This window comes from Dipodomys merriami, unplaced genomic scaffold (assembly GCF_024711535.1).
Source record: "Dipodomys merriami isolate MVZ:Mamm:240054 unplaced genomic scaffold, mDipMer1.0.p SCAF_14, whole genome shotgun sequence".
NCBI classification, from domain to species: Eukaryota; Metazoa; Chordata; class Mammalia; order Rodentia; family Heteromyidae; genus Dipodomys; species Dipodomys merriami.
The window spans coordinates 30,228,785-30,243,917 of record NW_027202715.1 but is presented as its reverse complement, the minus strand read 5'-3'; the positions used below and the strand labels follow the sequence as shown (position 1 = coordinate 30,243,917).

Here is a 15,133-nt window from a genome sequence, read left to right as displayed (position 1 = left end):
CATAATTCTCTTATCTTTAGATAAAATTATTGAGACATTCATAGGAAGGTTTTTTGCACAGACAAATGTCCTTCCAGTAGCCGTTCAGCAACGGATATAATAAGATGTAATGCTTCTTGCCAAGAATACAACCCCTGGACCAAGAAAAGAAAGCCAATTAAATGAATTCACAAGAAACTGAAACACACTTAACACTCCTACCAGCAATTGAGAAAAGATTCATGGGCTCCATAGTGATCTTTAAGGGTTGTAAGAAGAGCCATGCTGTGTACCTTAAGGAAGAATGGTTCAAGATTAGAGAACTGAAATCTTTGCAGGAGTGCATAGATACAGAGAAAGCTTGCAACTGGGAGACTAGAGAACAAAGATTATGTAACTAACCTAAATACTAAAGTATTCAGCAGGAAATTGGAAAATGTTGTAACATTAAGCACACCTTCAAACACTCAGTATAAAGGGAAAGATCTGCTCTACAATAATGTTTTCAAAGAAATGAAGAAAGCTCACTTGCCAGCTCATCACAAAAGTGCTCAAAACAAGGAAGCCTCCAGCAAAAGGGCAGACTAACATCTTGAGAAGGGAGAAAATAACTGCTGGAAATGCAAAACCAAAAAACAACAGACTATTGGTGATTAATACCTGTCATGACAATCTTGAGCTAGATCAGTAATCAATGACTTAGTGAGTTAGAAAAATGAAGAGCTGGAGATCAACCAAAAACAGTTTGAAGGTCTCAAAATACACCTGAAAAAAATATATATTGATCTGTGTCAAATTCTGTCCCTGGAAAGAAAAACTCCCCTCTGTACAGTATTTTCACACACACACACACACACACACACACACACACACACACACACACACACACGCACACACACACACACAACTCAGAGATCTCAGAAGGAGCAAAGCCTTATTAATGCAACACAAGAAGTTTCAGATCTGAACAAAGAATGAGAGGAAGCCAGGTGTGGCTTACTCCTGTAATCCTGCTGAGGATCTCAGCTCAAAGCCAGCTCTGGCAGGAAAGATAGTGAGGCTGTTATCCCCAATTAAACACACACACACACACACACACACACACACACACACACACACACACACACATACACACACACAGAAAAGCTAGAAATGGACTATGGCTCAACTGATAGAGTGCTAGCCTTGAGCACAAAAAGCCCAGGCCCAGGAAGGAGAAGGATTGGGATTGGGGGGGAGGGGGGAGGCTGGGAAGGGATGTGAAGGGTAAACCAAAGGAGGAGGGTGCAATGCTTGGTAAGAAATGTACGCCTTATCCTGCCCATGTAATTGTAACCCCTCTGTACAGTATGTTCACAAATAAAATTAAATTAAATTAAAAAAAAAGCCCAGGCCCTGAGTTCAAGCCCTAGGACCATCATAAATTAATAACAGTAATAATAGTAATAATAAGTAATAATAAATACTACTATTACCAATACTACTACTATTGCTACTACTACTACTACTACTACTAATAATAATAATAATAATAATAAGATAAGAGAAAGAATAGTTCAATTCCAGCTTCTGGAATGGGACTTCAATGATTTTGATAAAATCAGAACTTTAGTAGAGAATTTGTTCCCTGATCTCTGAGTATCAGTTTGAACTTCCTTTGAGAAAGGAGGGATTTGCACACATTGCTTAGATCCTTCCCTGGAACCCCCATCCTAACTTGCTCTTGTCCTACCCTGTCATCTTCATCATTCTGTTCTTCTTTCCTCTAGTAAAACGATTATTATGAATCCGAAGAGGGAGCTGTTGGCAAAACGTCCTCTGTGAAGACAGCCATCTTCTTCCTCAAAGCTTGTTGCCCTGTTTCATTTCGCTGTGTTGTGTATTCTTTCCTGGAAATTTTCATTACAAATGGATTTGAGTTATTTCTTGGTTTTGATGCTTCTGTAATATCAGGAGTAAAACTCCTGAAATACACAATGGATTTTAATCACTAGACTTATTTTATCCTCAAAGTACCTTTGAATCACACACATACACACACACAAACAGGTGCATATGAACACACAAATATTGATGGAAATCATTTTTGTGCAAGCAATTTTATCTCCTCTCATTGTAGATCTTGATAGTGATAAAAAATTAAGAATAGAATTAAAAAATATTTTAAATTACTCCCATTAACTGTATATTCCCCAGAAAATACAAGCATTGGGGTTTTATTTGGTAAGTTAGGCTACTGTTATTCAAATAACCTGGTGTTTATTGTCTGTAAGAAGTTTTCTGCACACAGACATTTGTAATTGAGTTATTTTCCTCTGCTAATGTTTCTATCTAACAGTGTTTCAAGAGAAAGATGAAATGTACTTCATGCTTTCAATTAGTTACACTTCATTCAAACACTGGTGAATGTTTGGATTGAGTGGAAATGGCAGTCAATCTGTGAAGGGGACTTCCACTGTTTTTTTCTGGCTTTGCAGTCTATAGAAGGGGCTGGATGAGGATTAGACACTTAAGTGAGCAAAAAGGTGGATCAGACTACTGTCCCAGCATGGAAGTCCCATCACCTTTCTCTCATTGCCTCTACCTCTATGGCCTTACGCTGCATTTATTTTATCATGCACTGATTTTCATATTTACTTTATTTACTAAATTTGAATTCACTTTTTTGTGTTGTGTGGAACCCCTGACAGCATGTGTTTGAAATGACAGCCAGCACACAAAGGGTTACAGTAACACTGTCTTCTATTTGTGAAATTTGACCTCGAGTTAACTTTCCAGTTCTGCTTGTCTGCAATCCTGATAAAGTTGTAATGTCAGCTGGGCTATTGATCAATATTGCATATGGTCAAAATGAACAATTCTATGTCCTGCCTTTGAGCAGGAGGGCAAAATGAAGTAAAAATACCAGTCTGGAAGGCAAAGTTGTGGACTTCCTAAAGTTTGGTTTTAGCTACTCACACTCTCTCCTTTAGAGTGACCTGGGTACCTTTACTTATGGAAGTGAAGGACTGTAGGTCAGTATCACTTCTAAGCTACTATGGCTCCTACCTGTGCATGTGTAATTCTATCACAGCAAAATCCCCACTGGAGGAAAAGAGCATAGCTCTGACCTGATATTTGAACTGCTGTGAACCCTTTCTCCACTGAGAATTATATTCATGCTTCCTTAATGCCAAGTTGTGCTTCATTTCCCATCCTTCTATCCATTTAACTGGATCCAGGGCTAAGGGCAATATATGGTGAATCTGAAAGTGAAGTCATCTAGCTAGCATTTGCATTTCTGTGTGTCACCAAGTATTCTAGTGATATGAACCAAAACCTGATATAACTAAATGCTGGAGTTCACATAACTCTGTGGTTATCATAACTTTGCATTTCTAGAATGTTTAGTTTATCCGCACTTTCCGTCTTACATTGTATAAACTAAGGTCTGAATTTTAAAACTACTTACTTTGGAATGAAATTGCTCTTGAGCTTTTCTTTTTATAGTTCTGATTTTCTATGTCCTAGATTCATAGCTCATGGAAGCATGTGAATCTTTAATTTTGCAAGGTGTTTATATCAACTGCTCTGTGGCTGCTCCTGCTCCCACTTACACTGACCACAAATGCTATGCACCACCTAGAATCCCCACAGTTAACGCCTAAATGTCAGCTCCATAGTATATTGAAAACTGAGCAGGGGTTGTGTTGCTACTGAAACAATGGACTTTTTTTTTTTTTACTATACTGAATTGGAAGAAGAAATATCCTAATATCCTACAAGAACTTTCAGTTGGACATCTGCCAACTGGACCAACGTGTGTGTGAGAGTGGGTGGGTTGTGTGTGTACATGCATACATACATATGTGTATATATATGTATGTACACACATGTATGTGTTTACAGCCCCTACTCTGCAAGTTACCTCTTCAATAATACATGAGTATAATGAGTTACTAGAGTACTGTCATTCTCTGGCTGAGGCATCTGGTAGAGACCACTGACTGGACAGAAGAGAAGCCAGCTGAGGATTCTAGTCTAATAAATGGCAGGAGACAGTCACCTTTGGAAGACGGGGTATTGAAATCAAAATATCGAAGGCTTAAAAGTGAGAAAGAATGATCAAGAATGAAACTGATAAGGATGCTGCTATTACAAACCTGGGTTGAAGGATGACCATAAGCAGACATAGTGTTTAAGGGTCTAGCATTAAGGAGTCTACATGTCACAGCAGATAGGACTATGACAAAGACAGAAAGACACAGGAAAGAATCTGCTGGTCAAGGGTCTCTAAGAAGGATGCAACTTCAGGGCTCAAGAGCTCAAGGCAATTCATCTCTGTGTGACATTCTCTGAACGAGGACTGACCAAAGTTTGATTTAGAATTCAACTGACAGCATCTCTGGTGGTCATAGTTGTCACTGCATGGTGACTCCTCAAAGAATAGGACCTTGAATCTTTCATAATCTTGGAGTTTCTTTATCCAGCCCTGAGGAAACTTCCTATCACTTCTAATGTTTTCCTGTGGCTGCATCTCTCCAGTTTTTGTCTTAATTGGAAAGACTGCTTGTTCCTCTCTAGCGTTTCTTGACCTTTATGTATATCTTCAAAACCTGTCTCCACTCACTCATATAAAGCTGTATATGATTGCACATAGAGGCTACAGTAGACTTAATGTTTGTGTCCCAGTTTTGATACATAGAAACTTGAAACTCCAATATGATAGTATTAGAAGCTGAAAGTTTGGGGAGATAAAACTTGAGGTTAAAAATCCTCTTGTGTGGAAATTGTCCACATTAAAGGTACGCCAGATGATCCATTTTGTCCTCTTTCTATCACGGAAGAATATAAAGAGACTGGGCACTGGTGGCTCATGCTTATAATCCGAGCCACTCAGGAAGCTGAGATCTGAGGATTGCAGTTCAAAGCCAGCCCGGCCAAGAACATCTGTGAGACTCTTATCTCCAATAAACCACCAGATAAAGCTGGAAGTGGTGCTGTACCTTAAGTGGTAGAGTGCTCTCCCTGAACTGAAGAGCTCAGGGACAGCACCCAGGCCAAGAGTTCAAGCTCCATGATCAAAAATAAATAAATAAAAAATAAAAAAATAAAAAAATAAAAAAGAGAACATAAAGAGAACTAGGTTATCTGCAGCCTAAGATCATACTAAGAGTGTAATCTTGAACATCCAGCTATGAGAAATAAATTCATCCTGTTTTTTAGTCAACTAACTGATTGTACTGTTATATAGCAGCACAATGTGGTCAGGACAGGGCTTTATCATACAACTAAAAGTCCTTAATCATATCACATATAAGAATATATCCAGGTGCTGGGAAGGTGGCTCAGTGGTAGAGCGCTTGCCTTGCATGCCTGAGGCCCTGGGTTCGATTCCTCAGCACCACATAAGAAAAAGAAAAAAGCCGGAAGTGGTGCTGTGGCTCAAGTGGTAGAGCACTAGCCTTGAGCTGAAAAGCTGAGGGACAGTGACCAGGCCCAGAGTTCAAGTCTTACGACCAGACACACACACAAAAAAATGGTTTTTCAGGTGGACCTGTTGCAACAATGAGAAGTACAAGTTGTCATGTCGAAAACGAGCTTTCCAACGTTGGTGAGGGGGGAGGGAGGGGGAAGGATTGGGTGGGGGGAGGGGGGAGGATTGGGTGGGGGGGTGGGGGGGGAGGCTGGGAAGGGATGTGAAGGGTAAACAAAGGAGGAGGCTGAAATGCTTGATAAGAAATGTACGCATGATCCTGCCCATGTAATTGTAACCCCTCTGTACAGTATGTTCACAAAAAATAAATAAAATTTAAAAAAATAAATAAAATAAAATAAAATATAAAAAAAGAATATATCCATATAAACATTGGATACATTTGGGGCTACGAAGGTGGCTCAGTGGCTGGTAAAGAGCTTGCTTTGCATGCATGAGGCCTTGGGTTTGATTCCTCAGCACAACATGATCCAGAAGTGGCATTGTGGCTCAATGGTAGAGTGTTAGCCTTGAGCTGAGGAGCTCAGGGACAGTGTGCAGGTCCAGAGTTCAGGCCCCATGGCTGACTATATATATATATATATATATATATATATATATATATATATATGTGTGTGTGTGTGTGTGTGTGTACATATATATATATAGTACATATATATGTACATGTATATAGTCATATACACACATATATGTGTGTATATATATATATATATATGGTACATCCAATATTTTGCCAAACAAAGCAATATGTACCAGTTCAAATGAGCGGTAGTGGCTAACACCAATAATTAAAGCTAGCCTAGCCATAAAGTCTGTGAGACTCTTAGCTCCAGTTAATTAGCAAAAAGCCAGAAGAGTGAGCTGTGGCTCCAGTTAAAGCAGAGGAGTGTTAGCCTTCAATAAATAAAGGCAGTACCTAGCTGCCCCACCCCCCACAAGTGATATCTACACGTTTAGATACTAGAGCATGGCTATTTCTTTATGGGCCACTGTTCAGCTCACTACAATCAATTAATTATTCTCAGTAGGTGCAAACTGTATGCATTTTATGCCATCTTACTACTCATGTGTCACAGATGAATATAGTTGACATGTAAGTATCGGCTGTTGGTACAAGATAACACAGTGACACAAGTGTCATCAGAGTCCCTGGTTAAATGTGAATATTCATTTTAATTGGATTGATAAATGTCTGTGCCATCTACCTTCACAAGGAAGAGATGGTGACAGCCCTCAGGGACACTCACTTTTCACTGGACCATCAACCAAATGCCTGCTGTAAGCCAGGGCCCCACCTTGCACTATGACTATTGACACCTCCAAGATCCGTCCTGGAGAACATTGAGGATGTGTTATAGCTTTTGGTTAGAAGTGGTGTTCTTCTATGTATCTGTGAGTGATTGTTTGTACTTGTTCTAGATATTTGGTTTATGTTTCTCTTTTGAGTGTGTGCTGTATATGTATTAGTGTGTTTAAGTTGGTTCTTGAAAGTTTGTGTGTGTCATGATGTTTTGTGGGGTGAGAGGCTTCCCTGTTCTCTGGAGTCTTAGCATTGTAACAGATGTTTTCATGGTGACCCTTTGGTTTTGAACCCAAGAAGATGGTGCCTAAATTTGTACATTGCGAAGGAGGGTATCGATTAGTTATGGCTGGTACCAATGGGAGGCTAACTCCATATGATTTCTTTGGAAAATGAGCAGTGCCTATTGAACTAAAATTCATAACTTTGCCCTGACCCACAAACTACTCTAGATAGATAACTAGGGCAATCTAGTCATGTCATCAAAATACTAGTACATCTTTGTATGTGTTTCTCCCAGGGTATAACCCCGTTTTCACTCTATCTGATGTTGGTTCCCTGAATCTTGTATATACATTTTTTAATTTGGGGAGGGGAAGGGAGATAACAAATTGCTGAAATAAGGATACAGGTTTACCTATTACAACACAAGACACTATGTTGAAAAACGAACTTTACAGCTTGGGGGGGTAGGGAGGAGGTGGGGATGTGGGGACGGAATGTGGGGATGGAGGGGATGGTAGGGGATAAACAAAGAAGGAGATAACAACACTCCATAGGAAATGTACTCATTACCTACTCATGTAACTGTAGCCCCTCTGTACACTATTTTGCAATAAAAACATAAAAAAATACTAGCACAGAAATTTTCTTGAGAGTTATTTCTTCATGGCCCCAAACTGTAAGTCATCCAAGTGTCTGCTAATATAATGTGGAAACCAAGGCGTATATAAGGAAACTGTATCAATGAAAAGGGATAAATGAGAGCTATACACAATACCAGTGTGAATAAATCTCCTAGACTTAACTTTGAAAAAGAATTGGACATGAGGCAGTACATATAGTACATTTCCATGTCAATGAAGGCCAACAATGGATAAAATTAATAAAACTTAGGAATATTAACTTGGCAGAGTACTGAAGAAGATTCTAGGGACTTAGAAATGACTTATATCCTAATTTCAATGGTGATCACATGAGTGTATACATGTGTGAGCATTCATGTTCAGTTGAAACTGATTTGAATTCTGTAGCTTAGCATCTCATAAAGGAGGAAATCCAATTCAGGAAAACACTTCTAAGAAGCCTACTGGATGCCTGAGATTGCTTGGAAAGCCTTAGAATCATGCTGGGGTCATGTCATCACCCTGAAAACTGTTATCCAGAGAGGAAGTGGACACAACAGAGCAGAGGTATCTACAATATGTGAAAAAATAACACATTTTTCTTCAGGTCCTTTGTCTCCTTTCTTTTAAAGTAAGTTTTTTTTATTGTGAAAATACTGTACAGTGGGGTTACAGTTACATGAGCAAGGTAATAAGTACATTTCTTATCAAGCATTGTTGCCTCCTCCTTTGTTTTTCCCCTACCATCCTTTCCCTCCCACCTCCACAACTACACTCCCCCCCGTTCCCCCCCATCTCCTGACTAAATTGTAAAGTTCATTTTTCAACATAGTGTCTTGTATTCATTGGCAAGTAAACGCCATTCAAACAAAAGTATTGTAGGTTAACTGAATTGGACAACCACTGGAAGATACAAAGGCCATGGCACATGGAAAGACTAAAAGTATATTATTTGTACTATTACCCTCCTGTTAAGACAACTGCTACTACTTTACTACTGTTGACTCACTGTGGCTCAGAAGTATAAGTATTCACAGTGGACTTGAAGCCCTTGGTCTCTTCTCACTTCTCACCTCCACAATGCATCATCCAACTCATTCTTGGATTTTCCCCAATTCTCTACAAAAGAGTAGCTCAATACTGGGTGTTTGAGAAAGTGAATATGTATTACCTTCCAAATCAGATGGTGCACCTATAAGATACAGAAAGGGACAAGGGGGTGGGTCTGCAGGGTCACTCAGAGAATTCACAGACTGCCATATAGGATCTGGAACAAGGGATGTCATTCCATTTGCCATTTGCAAGAAGGATCACACAATCTTCTCCTGGGTCAGCATTGTTGGGTTCGTGTTCATTCCAGTTAGTATAGCTCAGTGGTGCTCCTGTCATATCAACAAACTGGCCTTCATGCGCCTCATCTGTGATGCCCAGGAAGGCCAATTCTGAGGTTGTACTTCTGATGGCCTTATTCTCTTTATCATTCCTGGGAGTGGCCACAGAGGCTTGGACGCTGGCACAGAGGGCCTTGACTTTGTCAAAGCTCATCGTTTCACCACTGCTCAAGAAGACCTTCTTCCCAACCTTTTTCACCAGAGAGAAGTAAAGCCCTAAAATGTGAAAAAGTAGATGACAATGGCTTGTCTTTTAACCCACCCTAAGATATACCTCTGAGTAAATGCTTTCAGAATAGAGTTGCTGAAGTATAGTATGTCCTGTTCAATTTCAATTTCAGATAAACAATGATGTTTTTCATACTGGAAAACCTTATCGAAATTTTAGGACATACTTATTCAATAACAACAACAACAACAAAACAAGCAAACAAATGTCCTTTCCCCTTGGAATTCAAGTTTAACTGCTCTATTCATTTGTTAAATTTGGCACTGTTACAATAAAATGATACACCAGCATAAAGTATTTGGTCCTTTTGGATTAGAATTTCAAAGTATATTGAATTTGGAATTTTCTGATATAGTTACTTTGAGAATAAAGAAAAATGTGTATGAATTTTACACCAAGCCAGGAGGGAAATGTTTAATTCTACTTCCAATTCAAGACACCAGCTTAAGAGAATGGAATTAGTCCCAATTTCTGGGAGTAAAGGTCCGACTATTGGTTCTACATCTGATTTCAATGTATAATCTGGTTATAGCATTTGTTAGATCTGCACGTTTGAGCAGGTACTTTAAACTTGCTTCCATTTCTACAAGATGCTTATAAATGTAACATAAGATGAGAGAATGAGAATTACTTATCCAGGTAGACAATGAGATATAATCAATGATTTTTTCCCCCAAAATGCTATACTACCTGAAGCAGAGAAAAAGCTTACACTTTTTGATAAGTTCCAATTCTGACTGCAAACTTGTCACTTTTGAATCAACTGCGCTGGAATCACATTCTAGAAAATTCAACAGAGTAAGGAGCATTAATGAAAAGAGGTCCCCCAAACTATATCTATAAAGGAGTGGAAATATTTTTCAAATAAAAAAAGCTTTTTTTGTTTTTACATTGTTTGTAACATTTTCAAGAAAAATAAAAAATACTGAGGATCAAAAAGAAGGAAAAAAATTCTACCTATCGATTTTCATCTGTTGGCATTGCCCAAGACATCTTATATTCACACGTACTTGATGCACACACGTGTGCTTCTGATTTCCTAGTGTGATAACAATCTGTATATGAGTTCTTCAGTTTTTCTTTTTTCTTTAATGAATTGCACTACCAAGACTAAAAATAAATCTCTGGAAGTATTAATGTGAGCTAGTAAATACTGACTAAGATATTTGGAAGATCGCTCTTCTTCAGTTTTGTTTTCATTGCCTGTTGTTTTTTCCAATCTGCTCTGAAACAAAGCAACCACAATTTTTGTAAGTTGACCCATTGTGGAGAGGACCAGAGGCCTTAAACTAGTTAACCTACTCTCATTGAGAGTCTCTTTCATGCTCTTTAATGTGAGCTTGATTTTTGACTTGTTAGGACCATTTCAATATGGCAGAAATGTCTGTGTATATGCTCTGCTCTCTACTCAGGAATTCTATCATCACTATGGGATCAAGCCCTGAGTAGCCTGTCAGATAAGAGACCCAGAACTCATGGACTTTCATTTCTCCAATTGATATCCAAACAACAGTGAAACATGTGATTGAGACCTTTGGCCATTGGTGAAGCACACACTTCAGCCCAGCAGAACCAAAATTTATCTGGATAACTCTTAGAACTATGTTTAAGTAAATGGCTGCATTTTAAACAATGTTTTAGATTCCTTTTTTATGAAGTTAAGCTTATATATATGTATATATATATATATATATATATATATATATATATATATGCTGTGAGGTTAAAAAAGAGACATAATATGCCTACATGTACATGCATTGTATTCTTCCTTTATTTTTCCTTTTTCCTTTTCTCTTTCAGCAGTACTTGGTTTGAACTTGGGGCCTTAAGTCGTCTTTGCTTGCTTGATTAACTGGTACTCTACTACTTGAGAGGCATATCTAATTGGGCTTTTGCTGGTTATTTTGGAGATGGAGTTTCACAGACTTTTTTGCCTGTGTTTGAGTTGAACCAGGACTCTTCAGGTCTCAACCTTGTAAGTAGCTAAGATTATGGGTATGAGCCACTGGAACCTGTTTTTACTATGCTCTTTCCATGGAACCTGAGAATAAGCTGAAGGAGATCCTGGGGCTCCCATCCGGTAGAGGGTTTATAAATCCCTATTAAGACCTTGGCAGGAATTTCTTGAGGCTCTAGATAACCACAGTGAGCTCAGGAGTCTGTAGCAGAAGGCAGAGTTAAGCCTCTTCTCATAAAGCACTAGGGAAAGGGTAACCTCCTACCAGACAGTCTGGATTCCTGAACCCAGAATGACTTCATCCCCCCCCCCCCCATTGTGAGATAATCAACTTACCTCCTTTCTTTCCAGGGTCTCCTTTTGGCCCCATGGGCCCTGATATTCCCCGTAATCCTGGGGGTCCTGGAGGTCCTGGAGGTCCCACCTTTCCAGGAGGGCCCTGTATGCCTCTCAGGCCTTCACCTGTGAGAAGCAAAAGGGAAGCTGATTCCATATCTGTGTCCATATTCATTCTCTGTCTCTGTTTCCATTTCCGTCTCTGTCTCTGTCTCTGTCTGTCCCTCTGTATCTCCCTCTCTCCCCTCCCCCAAGAACTTGGACATAGACTCCGGATCAAACTTCCTGAGCCACTGCTTCCAATGACCCAGAAAAGAAAGTATTCTGCTTTCCATGAGACTAGTTACCCTGAGAGCTGCTTTCCCTGGAAAAGCAGAACAAATCATATCAATCCACTTCTGCGTGGAAATCTGGCAAGCCAGGGAACGAGCCAGCTCTTTGCTTTGAGTTGTGATATGTTAAAAATTACAGAGGAGTCTCCTGTGGAAAGTAAAGCGTCTCCGAGACAGAAGAGCCCAATGAATACCTGGGTCTCCTTTCTCTCCCTTGGCACCATCACGGCCATCTTTGCCCGGGAAGCCATTCAAACCCGGACAACAGGCAATCGCAGGGCAGGTCTTTTGGGCATCTTCATTGACGATGGTTTCTGGATTGGTTGCTGGCATCACGCTCAGGAGAAGGAGAAGGGCAGATGGAAATGGGGACATGGTTTTCACCTTGTGAAGAACCTCAAGAAAGATCTTCCTCTCATTCTGTCAATCAACGTGTAGTTACAAAACATGCGCTGGGTCCAGTAACTCAGGCACAGCTCGTGTGTACATAGTGACCTATTCCTTGGTATTTAGAAAAGTAAATCTTCCCTGTGATATTATGAGGATTGATATTTGAACAAAAGTAAGCAACGTAGAATTCAGTGGGGACCCTGGAGAGGGGTCTCTAGTGCGCAGGCGCTGCTGCTGCTGCTCAGAGGCTGTGTGCATCTACTTCCGCAGCCATGAGTCCCGCAGAGCCATATATATATATATATATATATATATATATATATATATATATATATATATGAAAGACAGATAATTTCCCTGCAGTACCAATTAACTATCAATTGCCCAGTTTCAGATGCTAAACCAAAACGATCCAGAAAGGAAAAAAAGCAGATTAAGTCATTTGATTCTCACTACACGAGCTCAGAATGACCTTGACTATACTTCCTTTCCGTGTTTTATTTGCCACAGCAAAACAGGCTTGCCCCAGGAAGAGCATTTTTCCCTCTGATGTTTCTCACTGCCATGGCTCTAGTCCTGTGCTACATGCCTCTCTACTTCCTAACAGGTATCTGGTACAGTTGGTACAGTCGGAAACGCCTATACTACTGGCATTTAAACAACTTGCAACAATTCTTTCTTGCTTTTCTAAATCTGTCCCTTGAAACTTTCTTCTATGCCTTCTGTCCCCTTGAAAGCCTTAGCTGCCCAACCCTCTGGGTCCCTTGTGAATGTGTTTTGACCACAAAGGTAGCCATTCTCCTTTGCAAACAGCCAAGCAATTAGGAAAACTCTCCCACTTCACAGAATCAGCAGAAGAATGGCCACCCCGAATGTGATTTCTGTCTGCTACACGGCTCCCTCCCCGGACATTCACCTTCCCACCTCCTGCAGAAAGGCTCTTTCAAGTTTCCAATCTAGACTCTTGGCTTCAGAATGCAAGTCCATTCAGAAGAAACGACTTACAGGATGTGTGTACAGCAAAGATTTCTGTATCAGTGATGCTAGTTCTCCATCCTGGAGCTCTGGAAGTGCTTCAGAGTGAGGGAAGATGCTGGCTTCAGCAGCAACCCACGTTTTGATTGTAAAGAGAGAGAGATAGCCAGAGCCTGGCCTTCAACCCCAGATTAATAAACAACTTCCCAGGAAAATTTCACAGGAGTCTCCAGCCTCCAGCATAATACTCAATGGCTCTCTACTGTGATGAAGCACTGTCTTCTTTAGTCGAATCCATGTTGCCAAGTCTCACTGCTGAGTGACCATAAGTAGTTTCACTTGGTTAGTCATGAGGAACTTGATGCTTAATAGAAATGCACACAAGCACCCATGAATACACACAGATATTCATACCCACCCGCAGTACACACAAACAAGCACCTAAGAACACCTTCACCTGCAAAGGTGTCACAGAACTCTGCTATTAGCACACGAAGACAACTCCTGCCTTAGACTGTTCACTTAACAGCTAGCTTCTTGTCTGTCTGCACACAACTCTCCAGTGCATTTCTGGCTGTTTTTTTTTTCTTAATTTCTTTCTCTCTTTCTTGTGTTCAAGTATTCCTGTTTCAGAGAAATCTGTTTTATCATCTCTAAAATAGTGCCTCCTAGCAACATGGTCCTATTAGCTTAGAATATTTTTATTCATATTTAATATATGGCATTATAGCCATTTACATATTTTTGGTGATAAAGTAGACATAGTATACAGTTTTCCCCTGTGTCAATTATTCAATGGATGGGTATGATTGGGATAGGTGAGGGACAGATGAAGGGCTGACATTGATCAAGATACATTGTACTCCTAAATTGATATGTTGAATCAAAACTCTTAAAAAGGATAGTTTTTAAAATGAAAACAATGAACAATTCAGCCTCAGGAAGAACATTCATGTTGTTGGACATGAACATTCATGTTGTCTGTCTCCAGCAGTATTTCCAGAACTGAAACTCCCTCTTGCTATTCAAAAGCTCTATTCCCACCTCCCTGTGTGCCCTAGTCATGTTGATTCCACTTTCTGTCTCTAAATATTGAACGCTTGCAGGTACCTCATGTAAATGGAATTTGGTAGTAACTCCTGTGTTTGGCTTTTTTTCACTTAGCAGAATGTCTTAAAAGCTCATCTGCATTATAGCATGTATCAAAATCTCATTCATGTTGAGCTTGAACAAGATTGTACTAAATGTATATGCCACATTTTGGAAGACAGATTTTTTTAAGTGTCTTTCATTATTGAGAGGTTTGAAACACAGTGCTTCCAGCTTGCTTGGAAGGTATTCTACCTGACTCATCTGATTCAGGCCTGTAGCCCCTCCCCCACCATCTTATTTTAAGGTACAGTCTTGATTTTTGCCCAGGATGCCTTAAACTGTGATCTTCTCATTTATACTTCTTGCTTGAACACATACACTTAGTTTTCTCATACTGAGACGAAGTCTTTCAATCTTTTTCTTCCAGTCTGGCCTAGGACAAGAGCCTCCTTGTTGATTGGAATGTAGAGAAAGTATAACTAAAGATGTGTCCCTGAGGGCTGGGAAGGTGGCTCAGTGGTAGAGTGCTTACCTTGCATGCCTGAGGCCCTGGGTTCAATTCCTCAGTACCACATAAGCAAAAAGAAAAAAACTGGAAGTGGCACTGTGGCTCAAGTGGTAGAGTGCTAGCCTTGAGCTGAAGAGCTGAGGGACAGTGCCCAGACCCAGAGTTCAGACCCCATGACCGGACCCAAAAAAAACCCAAAAAGATATGTCCCTGATAAGTTTCACCAGGATGATGAAATAGTTGATCGTGGTAGTTACGCAAACCTGTGACTAGAAAACAGGTGCACAGAATGAACACCAAGAAAAGAAAAAGAATGGCAA

At 40.0% G+C, this 15,133-nt stretch overlaps 1 protein-coding gene across 1 annotated transcript; it reads right to left on the bottom strand.

Moving 5' to 3' along the window:
• Positions 1-8,368: 8,368 nt before the first annotated feature.
• Positions 8,369-13,369, bottom strand: Mbl2 (mannose binding lectin 2). The gene is made up of 5 exons (XM_070021096.1): positions 13,244-13,369; positions 12,043-12,268; positions 11,517-11,642; positions 9,933-10,001; positions 8,369-9,207 (listed from the first exon to the last, which is right to left on the bottom strand). Exons 2-5 carry the CDS (start codon positions 12,221-12,223, stop codon positions 8,834-8,836), a joined length of 750 nt encoding a protein of 249 aa, XP_069877197.1. The 5' UTR covers positions 12,224-12,268; positions 13,244-13,369; the 3' UTR covers positions 8,369-8,833.
• Positions 13,370-15,133: the final 1,764 nt, after the last annotated feature.